General features: G+C 53.2%; 1 protein-coding gene across 1 annotated transcript in view; it reads right to left on the bottom strand.

The window, feature by feature from the left end:
* Window positions 1-1,663: 1,663 nt before the first annotated feature.
* Window positions 1,664-13,110, bottom strand: part of WNT9B (Wnt family member 9B) — a 49,086-nt gene continuing 37,639 nt past the window's right edge. The window contains exons 6-8 of the mRNA XM_081582976.1: window positions 7,679-7,932; window positions 6,850-7,115; window positions 1,664-6,009 (exon numbers count right to left, since the gene is read on the bottom strand). Of these exons, the coding sequence (XP_081439102.1) occupies window positions 5,536-6,009; window positions 6,850-7,115; window positions 7,679-7,932 (994 nt within the window). The 3' untranslated portion in view covers window positions 1,664-5,535. The remainder of the gene's footprint in view (window positions 6,010-6,849; window positions 7,116-7,678; window positions 7,933-13,110) is intronic.

Raw genomic sequence — 13,110 nt, forward strand, 5'->3', positions numbered from 1 at the left:
AGTTGAGAGACATTCTTCAAGACATCCAGCCTGAACTCTTCAAGATATTAATATTGTGAAAGCAAAGAAAGCAAGGAGATTATTCTAGAAGAGAGGGGGCTAGAGAGACATGACAACAAAATTCAATGCCCAATTCTTGAGCGGATCTTGGATCAGGAAAAAAAAGGCTATGAAGGATATTTCGAGGGGCAACTGGAGAAATTTGAATGGGGACTGTGTATTAGACAATATTGTGTCAATGTTAAATCTCTCTGATGTGATTATGGCCTTGTCGTTCTTTTGGAGAACGTGTGATAAAGTATTTAAATGCCTTGGTGTCTACAGTGTTCTCACATATGGATCAACAAAATAAATATACATGTATTTATATATTTATTTATACATGTATTTAACTAGAGAGAGAGAAAATATGGCTAAATGCTTTTAAAAGGGGGTCTGGCACAGACAAAGTACCCACCTGGTGATTGACTGGGCAAGTCCTGATCCCCAGGGAAAGTAGTGGCCCTGAGCAGCTAAGGGTGAAGGGGCCCAAGGGCCTGTTTGGGAGCTGGTTTGGGGGCTGGAGAAGTGCAAGACTCAGATATGAGTGGGAAGAGGCTGAAGGCGGTATAGGGTAGAAAGAAGACAAGGTTTAGAGGCTAAGACCTGGGTCTGCAGTGAGTCACTTAACCATTTTGTGCCTCAGGTTCTCTGTAAAAAGGGAAGAAAAGCGCCTGCCTCATGAGGCTCCAGTGAGGAAACAGGTGAGAAATCCTTCGGTGGGCTGGAGCCTGCTGCTGTGGGTGCGGACACGCCTGTCACTGCTCTGGGCCCAAGAACACAAGGGGCGGGAACACGTTAAGACAGGCAGGGGGTGGACCTCGCTCTGCCTCCCTCCCCGGAGACCCCGTGTGGATCCCAGAAGGCTGAAGAGCCAGAGCAGGCAGGGCCAAGCCTTCTCTGCTGCCCTTTGTTCTGAAAGGGGCCTCCTCTCCCATCAGACCTCCAGGAGCAGCTGGTGGAAGACACACATTTGCACATCCCAAAGCATGCTGGGAAGGCAGTGGCCAGGGAGGGACTTGAGGCCTACGTGTAAGTGACTGAAACCATTGCACGGCCGTGTGTCTCATGTCTTCCATGGGACCACAAGTCCCTGAAGGCTCCTGCTCTGCCTTAACTTGCCCCCACCCCACCCTGCATGGCTGGCCACAGGCTGTGGGTACTAGAAATACTTGTCATCTCCAGGAGGGCACCTGGGCTCTGGCCTGGTCCTACTTGGTGTATAATCTTTGGTGGGTCACCTCCTTCCTCTGGGCCTCGGCTGACCCAGGATCCATAAAATGGGACGATCCATCTCTGTGCTCCCTCCTTCCAAGGGGAGGCAACAGTGCAGAGGCAAGAAGTCATACTTTGCACACATATGTGTGTCTGAGTCCTTTTGCTGTTTACCTGAAACTATCACAACATTGTTAATTGGCTATGCCTCAATACAAAGTAAAAGTTTTTTAAAAAAGAACTCATCCTTTGGTGTTCATGCACTCTGTGTTCTAATCCTGACACCATTGCTTGTCATTAGGAGCCTTCACCCCTCACAGCCTCTGTTACCTTGACCATGAGATGGCGGTGGTCATGTCCAACACACAAGATCATTGCTATAAAGTGAGACAAAATAGGTACCAAGAGCTGACATGTGATTTATTGGTTTATTGTCTCTCTCTCCCACTGGAGGGGCAGCCCCATGAGGCAGGGACTTCATCTCCTTCCCTGCTACACCCCAGCACCCTGGCTGGTGCCTGGCGCTCAGTGGGAGCTCCCTAAACCACCATTGACTGCCTGGATGAACAGAACGGTTGGTTGATATGTGATGGCTCCCACTGTGGTTCTCAAACGTGCTGAGACATAAAGCATTCGAAGTTCATGATTGTTGAGAAAGGTAATTCGGGGAATCTAGAAGTAATCTTCAGGGCTGGTCTGTCTGTCTGTCTGTTGGCCAGCAGAGGACACCAGAGAAGCTGGGTTTATCCGAACCAGGGACAGACATGATGTGCCCACAAGAGCCAGCAACATGCATGAGTGAGGTGTGTGTGTTGAGGTGTACTTGGCAAACTAGGGAGCCCCCACGTATCCTGTCTAATAGGGCTCCCTCTCTCCAGCTGACTGTGGCCAGGTTGGGAATGAAGGACCAGCATGCCAGTGCAGCTGATTTTACAAAAGAAGCCAGAAATCCAAAGGAAAACAAATCATTTTTAAAGGAAAAACACAGGGACTTCCCTGGCAGTCCAATGGTTCAGACTCTGTGCTTCCAATGCAGGGGGCAAGGGTTCGATCCCTGATGGGGGAACTAAGATCCCTCAGGTTGTGCAGCATGGCCAAAAAAAAAAAAAAGGAAAGAAAAGAAAAACACAAACAAGAGAAAATAAAACCCATCTACGGGCTGGGAGGGGCCCTCAGATAAAGCCCTCTCAGGTGGTGTGGGCAAAGGGAAGGAAGACCCGGTGGTGGAGCCCCTGGAGTAGCCTCCACGGGGTCCTCAACTCTCTAGGCCCCTCAGGCAGTCCCAACCCCTGAGACACAGAAAATGCTGACATGCTGTCCAGATCCAAGAGGCAGGGTCACACACAGCCTGGGGGAGCAGCCACTTCCCTGGGTTCTTGGGCTCTGGGTGTATCCAGACTTTGGGGCTCCCAGGTCCAGGATAGATCAGCTCCCATCACCTGGCCCACGTCGAAACTCAGGAAATATTCAGTGAAAGGACCTCTTCAGTGTGACTTCAAGCACAGCCCTCCATCTCTCGGTGGCATCTGTAAAATGGGTCGTGATGTGGCCGCACCTACCTTACAGGGATAATGGGCAATCAAGGGAGACTAAAGGGACCTAAGTGGTTCCGAAGATCAAAAAATGCTTTACAAATGCCAAGTGTGGTCATCCTTGTTATCACTATTATCATGAGCAGGACAGTTTTTCCAGAGCAGAAGAAGGGGCCTGGGACCCAGAAGAGCCGAGAATTTACAACGACTTCACAAGGAGGATCCGGATGAAGCCCGTCGGAGTTCATGCTCAGAGAAGATGTTGCTCACTAGCTCCGGGACAGAGCCAGCCAAGGGACATGGAGTCCACCAGACCTCTTCCCTGGCCACCTGGTGTCCAGTTCAGTGGGGACCCCAATCAGGTCAGCTGTATTTCCCCAGATATACACAGGCTTCCAGCAGAATACACAACCCCCACAGATGCTGCCCATAAAATATAGACACTATATAAATAACATAAATATTCTCTCATATATATCTGAGCTATATAAATTATTTTCTTTTGCCCTAAAAACTATATATATATGCGAGGTAGACAAAAAATACCCTGTGACTGTTTCCCTTAATGCTATAGAACGAGGGGTCAGTGGTCACTGGTCCCAGGGGCCCCAGTTGGGCTGAGATGGCCCTTTGGGGGCAATTGGAAGAGAAAGGGGTGGGAGCAGGGAAGGAGGAGAGGGGAGACAGCTGGACAGCGAGGACCTGAGAGGCTGAGGGGCCCTGAGCCGCATCCTAGGCCTGGTCAGTGTTACTGGCTGGCCGTGGCCTCAGTCCCTCAGAGTCTACCCTTTATCTTCCTGACACCCCTGCACTGCTGGCCATGGACCTGGGACGCAAATGCCATGTCAGAGGATCAGGCCCCCTCTTCCTGCTGCCTCATGCCTCGGGCTGAGCCATGGTAGAGGCAGAGCTGGAGTCTCAGAGGAGAAGGACGGATCAGGCAGGCAGAGAGAAAGTCTTCATGCGATGGGGGCGTGGAGGGAACTGGGGAGACAGCCCTTTCTCCTTCTTCTCTTCCTGCTAAGATGTGGGCCCGCTGCTCGGGTCAGCAAAGTCACTCTCGGGAGGGATCTCAGGTCAGTAGTGCTTCTCATCAGAGCCTCTGCAGCCAAAGATCCTTCCAGCATCCCTCAGGAGGCTGCATGATCCACCGAAGACAGGGCAGGGTCTCCTTGCCCTCGGAGATCACAGGGAGCCCCCGGGAGCTGCTTCCTGGGGCTTGCACAGACAGTTTCTCAGCACTTGGCTGATTCCGAAGTTTCCTGTCCCGGCAAAGGGTCAGCAACTCTGGGTTCAGGGAGAAAGGAAGCTGACAGAGGGCGCGGCAGGTCCAGCAGAGCAGCCAAGGGCGTCCCGAAGGAGGTCACTTCCTCCTGGCTGGCATCGGGCCCTGCTCTGGGAAAGCACACGACTTCCAGCAAAGTGACCCCTGCAAGGTCTGCATCCTGATCCAGAGAGGTGTGTGCCGCTGAATGAGAGGCCCCAGGCTGGCAGGTCCCAGGGATGTGCATGCATGTTGGAGTGGGGAGGCCTGTGTGGACCCATGGGTAGTACCAGCTCCTCTCGCCTCCCTCCCAGGGCCTTAGTAGGTAGCTCTGGAAATGTCCACAGTATCAGAAGGAATTAGCAGCCACTTCTCTTCCTCAGGTAAGAGCCAAGGTGGGGGGCCCCCAAAGAGCCCAGTTTAGCAAACACTTCCCATGTTTATAACTCCCACCCAAGCAAAAACCTTAATTAGATGAGTAGCTGTAGAAGTAGTAGCTGCAGAAGTAACTGAATCAAAACTCATACACCAACTCTCGTATATCATGAATGCCAGCTGCACAGGGAGACCCCGGCCACAGGGAGTTGACCCAAGTGGGCTCATGGGAGGCTGAGAAACTGAGGGGTCTGTGTCTCCCTGGGCGACCTTGGTGTACTATCTGAGCCTCACCCTGGGGACTGGCTCTTCCTCCTGGGCTTGCATCCACTGGTGTTTTTACTGAGCAGTGCTGGTTGGGCGTGGATTACTCAACTCTCAAGGTGGAGATATGCTGTGGAGGCATATTTTAAAAACCAAATCACAAGGATCTAGGGCACATATCTGACTCCTGCTTTCCTTTCTCCAGACCAATGGCTCCTACCACCTGGCCTTTTCTCCCATCTCTAGCACAGCAAAGCTCCAGGGTGGGTCAATGAAAGTGTATGACCCCAGGGGTTGACTGTCACCTGGGCGGAGCCTGAGGGTTGGCCTGACCCATCCCAGCCAGACTCCAGCCTTAGCTTCCAGCTGACCCTGCCTCCTTGGGCCTTCCTGGCCCAGAAATTCACCTCCCAACCTCTGGCTGGCTTTAGGCCACTAATCCCAGGATTCGTGATGGCGAGATATACTCTCTCTCCTCTCTAAAACCTCAGTCTTGCCCTCTTCTGGGTCTCCCTTAGTTCCCTCCACATCCTTTCTACTCTGCCCTCCTGCTCCAAGTCCTCAACCAGGCTGGGGACCCTCAGGTTCAGGGGTGGGGCTCTCCTTGCTGAGAGCTGAGAGAGGGGAAGACTGATGGGAGCCAATGGGGAGAGGCGCATGAGTGCGCTGGCACGCACGTGGGTGATCACACGCATGCCACGTGCTCCTGCCCGGGTTGGTGGGAGTGGGGGGAGGGGGGAGCGGCTGGACGGGAGGGGGGAGCGGCTGGACATTTGGGTGGCCTGGAGGTGGCCCGGGGCCATGGGAGGTCCTGGCAGCACCTGGCTGGCACACTGAGCAGAGGGCCTAGTGCTTACAGGTGTACACAAGCTCCTCCCGCACACACTGCTGGCACTCGACGTAACAGCACCACTGCACCTGGCAGTGGCAGGAGAAGGCCGCCAGGCGGCTCTGGGTGTCGTAGCCCCGCCCGCAGCACAGGCTGCTGCAGCTGGCCTCACGGGAGCACACCCTGCCGCCTGTGCCAGGCGAGTACTTGCTGGGCCGGCAGAAACTGGGGGAGTCCTCCATGTAGACCAGGTCCCCAGGCCGCGGCGCCGGGCCCTTGGTGGGGCTGCCTGGTCTGGCCGGTGCCCACAGCTCCAGGCGGCCCAAGGCCTCATTAGTGGCACTGGACACCTTGACAGCTGAGTCGTAGCGCAGCTTCAGCACCTGGCCTGTCTCACGGAACGGGGACAGCTGCTTCCAGCAGGTACGCACGGCACAGGAGCCTGACACGCCATGGCACTTACACGTGGTCCGGAGACCACTCTTCACGGCCTGTGAGGAGAGGCAGGAGGGAGGTGTGGTCAGGGGCCCCCGGGCCGCAGCCCCTAGAGCACCAACTGTGGCTGGGGAGCCGCAGGAAGATGGGAGAGAGACGGGGTAGGTCCACATGAGGGGGGCGGCTAAAACTCAAGCTGGTCCACGTGGCACATTAGTGCAAACTAGCTCTAGGCGCCCCTTCTTCTGGGCAGAGACGGTCCTCACGCCTTGGTGAGAGCAGCGGGGGCTGGATCTCACCCTCAGCACCTCCCCTGGCCCGAAGTTCCTGTGGAGCAGACAGCTTGAACAAATGAACACAGCAGCCCTGGTTTACACCAACTCAGTGATGAGAACACAGGACACAGAACTCAGTCTCTTTAAGAAATGGAGCCCGAGCTTCTCCCAGCTTCCTGGTCCCAACAGACCTGGATACGTTTTACCCTCCAGTCTTTCCACTGCTGTGTGACCTCAGCTAAGTCCCTTCCCCTCTCTGGGCTTTTTCTGTCTTCCCATCTGTAAAATGGAAGAGGGCCAGGGGTTGTACCAGATCAGTTTTCAAACAGCATTGGCTCCTAGGGCCTCCAAGAAAGGCAGTGCTTGGAATGGAAACCATTCTCCAAACACGTTCCTGCCTCACCAAGCCAGGATCCCACCTGCTGCCCATCAACCTATGATGCCCAGGACTCTTTCCCACTGCCTGGTACCTGACAATGGTCCAGAGTAGATGCCCAAGGAACACCGTTGAAAGGATGAGGTTCATCCTAGACCCCCTCTGTGTGTGTCCTGGGGAGGCAGGGTGGGTACTGGCCTCCTAGAGACCCGGCTCCCCGGCTCTGCACCCAGCAACGCGCTCACCTTGATGCCCACGTGGGTGTTGTGGGCGTCTGCCCGTGCCCGCAGGTCTTTGCTTCCTCTCTTGGGTCCCAGGAAGTTGTTTAGGAACTTGGTGCTGTACTTGAGGTTGTCGCCACACACACCCCACTGCCAGGCCTGCCGGCTCTCAAGGCCCGGGGAGTCATCACAGGTGCACCGCTCCATGCGGCCAGCGCTGCAGGCCCGGGCCAGAGTGTGTGTGAGGGCAGCAGCGGACACCGCATACAGGAAGGCAGTCTCCTTGAAACCTGGGCCAGGCCGGGGGGTGGGATCGGGAGGGAGGAGGAGAGTGGGCTCAGAGCTGCCCTCTGAGGATAGACAGGCTGGAGGGAGGGGCTGCTGTGGTGGACAGGGCGAGGGGCCTGTGACCCCGAGGACACAGTTGAGGGCAGTTGCCCTGTCGCCCGCCCCTTAAACTCAGGCTGCAAGTTGCTATCTAAATGGAGCTTCCTGTTCCCTGTGGGGTGTGTGCCCAGGTTCTCAGGGCAGCAGGACGGGGGCTGCATCCTCTACTGAAGAGATGAGAACACAGATGCAGAGAAAAGTGACTTAGGCACCTGGTGAGCACCAAAGCCGGGCTAAACCACTGATCTTGACTCCAAGGTGATGCGTGAGCAAGTTGGACCAACCCGTTTCTGAGCCGGGTTCATAAGAGCAACGTGGACTGGGGACAGGGGCCTGGGGAGCGGGAAAGGCAGCCCACCTCCTCTCAGTTCTCCCCCCCCCCGACCCTCTTCCTCCAAGCCTCCTCCTCCCAGTTCTCCTCCCTGGTCTCCTTCTCCTCACCCTCCTCCCCAGCCCTCCTCCCTACCTCTCTTGAGCAGCCCCGTCCTCCCCTCCAGGCTGCAGTTCCAGCGCTCGTGCTGGAACTGAAACTGGCACTCGAGCAGGCTGAGGTGTGCGGCGTCCTGCAGGGTCTCAGCCAGGCCTGGCTCCCGCCGACAGAGCTGCTTCTGCCGGCGGGACAACTTCAGGAGGTCGCACTGCTTCAGGTGGGCCCCACCCTGTGCCGGGACAGCGGTGCCCAGCCCTGGGAAGGGCGTCAGGACCTCCCGCCCAGTCAGGCTAAAGGAGGCAAGAGAAGGGAGACCAGTGACCCCTGGGGGCTGTGATGGGGGATGAAAGATGACAATCCCTAAGGATGGGGGGCAGGTGAGGGGAAGGGGGCCTTCTTGGGGGCTGCATTATTTGGCCTTCTGGGAGGGAGGCTGACCCCATTTTACAGAGTAGGACACCAAGGTGCTTATAACAAGGGTGAGTGCAAGATCTCAAACTCAAGTTTTCTGGAAGCCAAAGTCTCTGCTCTTCTTATCCACCTTGTTTCCCAAACTTGCTGAATCAGAAAAATCGTATGGCATGCTTATTTAAAATACAGATGCCCAGGACTTCTCTGGTGATTCAGTGGCTAAGACTCCATGCTTCCAACACAGGGGGTATGGGTTCAATCCTTGGTTAGGAAACTATGATCCCACATGCCACATAATGTGGCCAAAAAATAAAAACTTTTTAATCAAAAAAATTTTTTTTCTTTTAAACTCCAAAAAACTACAGATGCCTAGGATATATACTTAACAGTTCTGCTTCTCTTGGTCTGGAATAGGACCTGGGAATCTGTACATTTACCACATTCCCTGGGCAGCATTGAGAATCTGGGCAGTTTGGGAAATACTGCATTAGTTATTAGCTGCTTCCAGGAAGGGAGAGCCATGTTGCTAAGAGGGGGTGGCAGAGGGATGTAGACAGTGAGAAGATGTCTGGCCAATGGCCCTGGCATCCCTCTCCCCCTTACATTAGGTAGCTGCCCAAGTAACACCATGCCAACCTAACTTGTCTCCATAATCCCCATAGATCTTTAACCATCTGGCTACTCCATGTCTGCCACCAAGAGACACTTGGGGAATACCCAAATGGATGGAAGATTGGGAGGATGGAGAGATGAAGGAAGAAGGATGGGTGGATGGATTGACAGGTGGATAAAGATGAAGAAGCTGCATTTCCATCAGGCTATCAGCCCCTGACTTCTTATTCTGCTGTATCTGAAGTGCAGGGATGCTTGAGTCAGGCTGCCATGTTCCAGTGGCTTGACTGTCACTTCCTAGCTGTGTCATCCAGAAGCACTGATTTTTCTCCTCTGGGAAGTGGAAAGAGTGATCCTCTCCACCTCCTGCGCTGCTGGGAGGATTGTATGAAAAGTTACTAACCACAGAGTCTGGTCCTTGCTGTTTCACTTCCCCCTTGGCTGGAGTTTCTCAACTCTTTCCTCTTGCAAGATGCTTTACTTTCTAACCTGGCCAGAATCTTTCCATTGTCCAGATAAGGAAACAAAGGCTTTAGGTTTTACAAAGAGGTGATGACTAGCCCTAGTTTTACAGCAGATCAGCAGCAAGGTGAAGACTACAAATAGGGCTCACCTTCCCTCCCCCCAGAAGCGATCCATGAGATGTTTCTCCCAGTTCAACTTATCTGCTGTTTCCTGGACACTGGTGGCCCTCAGTGTGGGTGGAACATATACATCAATCTGGCAACCAGGATGCAGCCCCTTTCTGAAATATGCTGGCCTCATAACTATGGGAAAAGATCAAAGGTGGAAGCAGGCACTGGCTCTTAAGCTCCTGCTTGGATGTGACACTTGTCACTCGTGCTCAAGCACCCCCATCCAAGGCAAGCCCTGTGGCCAAGCCCTGAGTGGTCAGAGAAGCCCACATCCCACAGAGCCAAGGGCACACCTCTCCTGTTTGGAGCCACCTGCCCCAGCGAGGACATCTGGCTGGATGCCACACCCTGCCTGTCTGCCCCAGGTAGGGTGTGGGTCCTGGCCAGGCCCCATGTGCCCCCAGAGAGTACCTGTAGATTCCAAATCCATCAGGTGCAGCCAACCCAGTATGGAGCATATCTCTGAAACCCCTGAGCAGAGACAGATGCTATCGGGCTCCTCCCGGCCCAGCCTGGCCCTGGGCTCCCCTCCCAGACAGGGTGAGGGTAGGGACCTGTTAATCATTAATCTGGGGGCAAATGGGTAAATTTCCAGTCCACCAGGTCTACACCCAAATCCCTCCCTGCAGTCTGGCAGGAAACCCTCCTTAGAGCTCGACCCTTGGCAGGTCCAGAGCAGAACCTGATGTCAATTCCAGCCCAGGAGGCCCCACCCTGACCGGCCTCCGGTGTGGAGGGCAGCTCGGGGGCTGCAGGAGCAAAGGGCACAGCAGCCATCTAGCCCCTCAAATGTCTTCCTCCCCACACCAGCGGTGGGTGTGAAGGACAATTTCTGCTCAGGCAGTTCTTGTGTTTCAGAAATTGGGACCTCCCTTGTAGTTGTGATTGACAGGTGAGAGGACAAGCAGGGAATGCTGGGAATTTTTGGCCAACAGGGCTGTACATCCTTCAAGGCTTGTCTCAAATGACATTTGCAGAACAATGGCTATTATTTTTATATCATTAGAGCTATATTATATAATATATAACATATTCTACTACACAATATTGCCTACCATGGTTTTGGTTTTTTTTGGCTGTGCTGCATGGCTTGTGGGATTTTAGTTCCCAGTCAGGGATTGAACCTGGTCTCGGCAGTGAAAATGCTGAGTCCTTATCCCTGGACCACTAGGGAATTCCCTTATATATATATATATATATATATATATTGTGAGTGCTTATTACTAAGCCCCTTAAATTACTCTTGCAGACAACTGTTGGGTTGGCTGCCTACCTGGTCTTTCTACCTCCATGGTTACCCTGTCAGCCATTTTATACCATGTGACCTTGCTGCTCTGGCCTGTTGATTGGACCACTGAGGATCACATGACCCAAGCTGGGCCAATCCATTCTTTCTCTGGGAATTTGGAATTTGACTTAGAGCATACAGTTGCTTTCTCTCTCTTTCTTTGGGTGACTGGGCTTGTAACTCAGGAGATAAAAGAGAAAGCTGATCCAAAGAGAGAGAGAAAGTGAATCAAACACAGAGAGAGAAGCAGAAGTGAGAATGGGAGGGAGAATTTCGGGAGCTTTTCAGTCCCTGGCCCCAGAGTCGTCCTGTGGTCATCACTGTTCTTGCTTGAGACACTCCTGTCTGTAGAACAACATCAAGGCTGGGAGTCAATTTGTCTAATTAAGGGTGTTGTCCCTGATCACCACCTCCTGACAGCTGTGGAGTACCACACTCCCTGGGCTGTCCTTGTGAGCTCAGCTCAGCAAACACCTTTTCCCCCATCAACAGTTCCTTGTTTTTTTAAATTTCGTGTAATTGACCCTGTGATTGATGGCCCCAGGAGTCCAGTATAAAGTCGGTTAATTTTATTAGCAGTAATGACACTTAGTAGCGATTAATGGTCAGGAAAGGCAGTCAACCGCACAGGAGCCTCAGGCCACAATGGGCTCCGGTTTGCCCAGGGTTGCTCTCAAAAAGGACCCCCTCACGGCCTCAGGGACCCCCTTAGGGCCTAGGAAGACAGCTGAGAGACATACCACCCAGTTTTCCTTTTACTGGGTTGGCCAAAAGGTTCGTTCAAGTTTTACTATAAGATGTTATGGAAAAATCCGAACGACCTTTTTGGCCAAGCCAATATTTGTTTTCTCTGTTGCTGTCTGGGATCATTTTTCCTTTGAAGAAAGAGTGCTGTGACATTAAACTTGGAAAATACCTCAACTGGTTTCCTTAAACAGTGCTAGTAAATGCTGTAACACATGCCCTACAGATGCCAAGGCATCTGCTAGAGATGGTTTCTTCTTGGACCTCAGGAGAATTATAGGTGTTGCAGGTTCCAGTCTGTTCCAGGGTCCATGGGCATGATCAGTTCCCCTTTAAAACCATCCTTTAAAAACCATCCTTTCTGGCACTCCAGGCCTGAGAACCCCACCCACCAGGCTCTTGCACAAAAATCTCCATCCCCCACGTGTTAGTTGAGCTCTGTGAGGTTCAGATGAACAATCAGAGATAAGTAAGCATCAAGACAAAACCTGGGGTTGTAATGAAGGCACTGCCCCCTGGTCAGGTCAGATGCTATCAACCAAGCAAGTGACCAGTGTTCAGAACTGAAGTGCAGAGGATGGATAATCTGTGAACTTGCCAATTGCCCTTCCAGACTGAGGAACAAGAGTGCCTTCAGGCCCCTGCCTGACTCAAGTGCCCCTGAGCCACTGAGGACAACCCCACCTTCATCGGTTGTACCTGCTTTGGCCCAGCTGGTGTGTCTCCCCCATTCTTGTTTCCTGTTGGGCTCCTCAGGCTGACTTTCAGCCTCTCACGTCCCGTTAGGAAAGCAACGACCCCATGTGACCGGCTCCATTCTCCTCTCCTCTTTGTCCCCAGCCTGTACCCCTCTGCCCTCTGCACACTTAGCCAATGGCCCTTGGTGCTCAGGATGATAAGACCAGAAGTCTCCATTCACACACAATGAGATGCCATTGGCTTTGACCCCAGAGACTCTCTAGTCACTTCCCAGGCTACCTTGTCTCCCTCCAAAGTGGGAAAAAGTCAAGGGTGCCCCTCAGGACTTCATCTCACATCCCACCTCCCCAAACCCCCTTGCAATCACCTGGCCTTTCCCACCCCTGCCTCATTTTGCCTTGTCCAAGGCTTACCCCATCCATAGTTTTGGCTAAAATTGCTCCATCTAGGGCATTTCCCCGGAGGTCCAGTGAGTGGTTAAGAATCCACCTTCCAATGCAGGGGATGCGGGTTCAATCCCTGGTCAGGGAACTAGGATCCCACATGCCGTGGAGCGACTAAGTCCATATGCCACAACTACTGAGCCCATGCTCTGGAGTCCACATGCTGCAACTAAGGAGAAGCCCACACACAGCAGCTAATACCCGACATAGGCAAATAAATAAATACATAATTGTTTTTTGTTTTTTAAAGCTGCTCCATCTGGGATGACCTTGAAGGAAGCAAAAGCAGGTTCTCCTAGGCTTTGGGGAAACATTGGTCTAGCATCAACAGGACCCCAGGGACCACCAAACCCATGAGCAGAACTAGAAGTTCTCCCTGGAATGACCACCCACAATCTCCTAGACTGTGGGGACCCAAGGACCCACAAGGCTGTTTAGCCCTGGGGAGTCTGGCCCCAGGTCTGCCCTCACTCACTGGTGACCCCAGAGATGTCCTCTCAGCCCCAGGCTCATTCTATACAACATACACACCTTGTCTAGCGGGACAGCCAGACCAGAGCCAGACTGCTTTGGCTCAAATCCCACCTCCACCTCTTACTAGCTGTGCCACCTTGGCCAAGGTACTTCACCTCTCTG

Source organism: Giraffa tippelskirchi, chromosome 3 (genome assembly GCF_054371585.1).
Source record: "Giraffa tippelskirchi isolate mGirTip1 chromosome 3, T2T-mGirTip1v1.2.pri, whole genome shotgun sequence".
NCBI classification, from domain to species: Eukaryota; Metazoa; Chordata; class Mammalia; order Artiodactyla; family Giraffidae; genus Giraffa; species Giraffa tippelskirchi.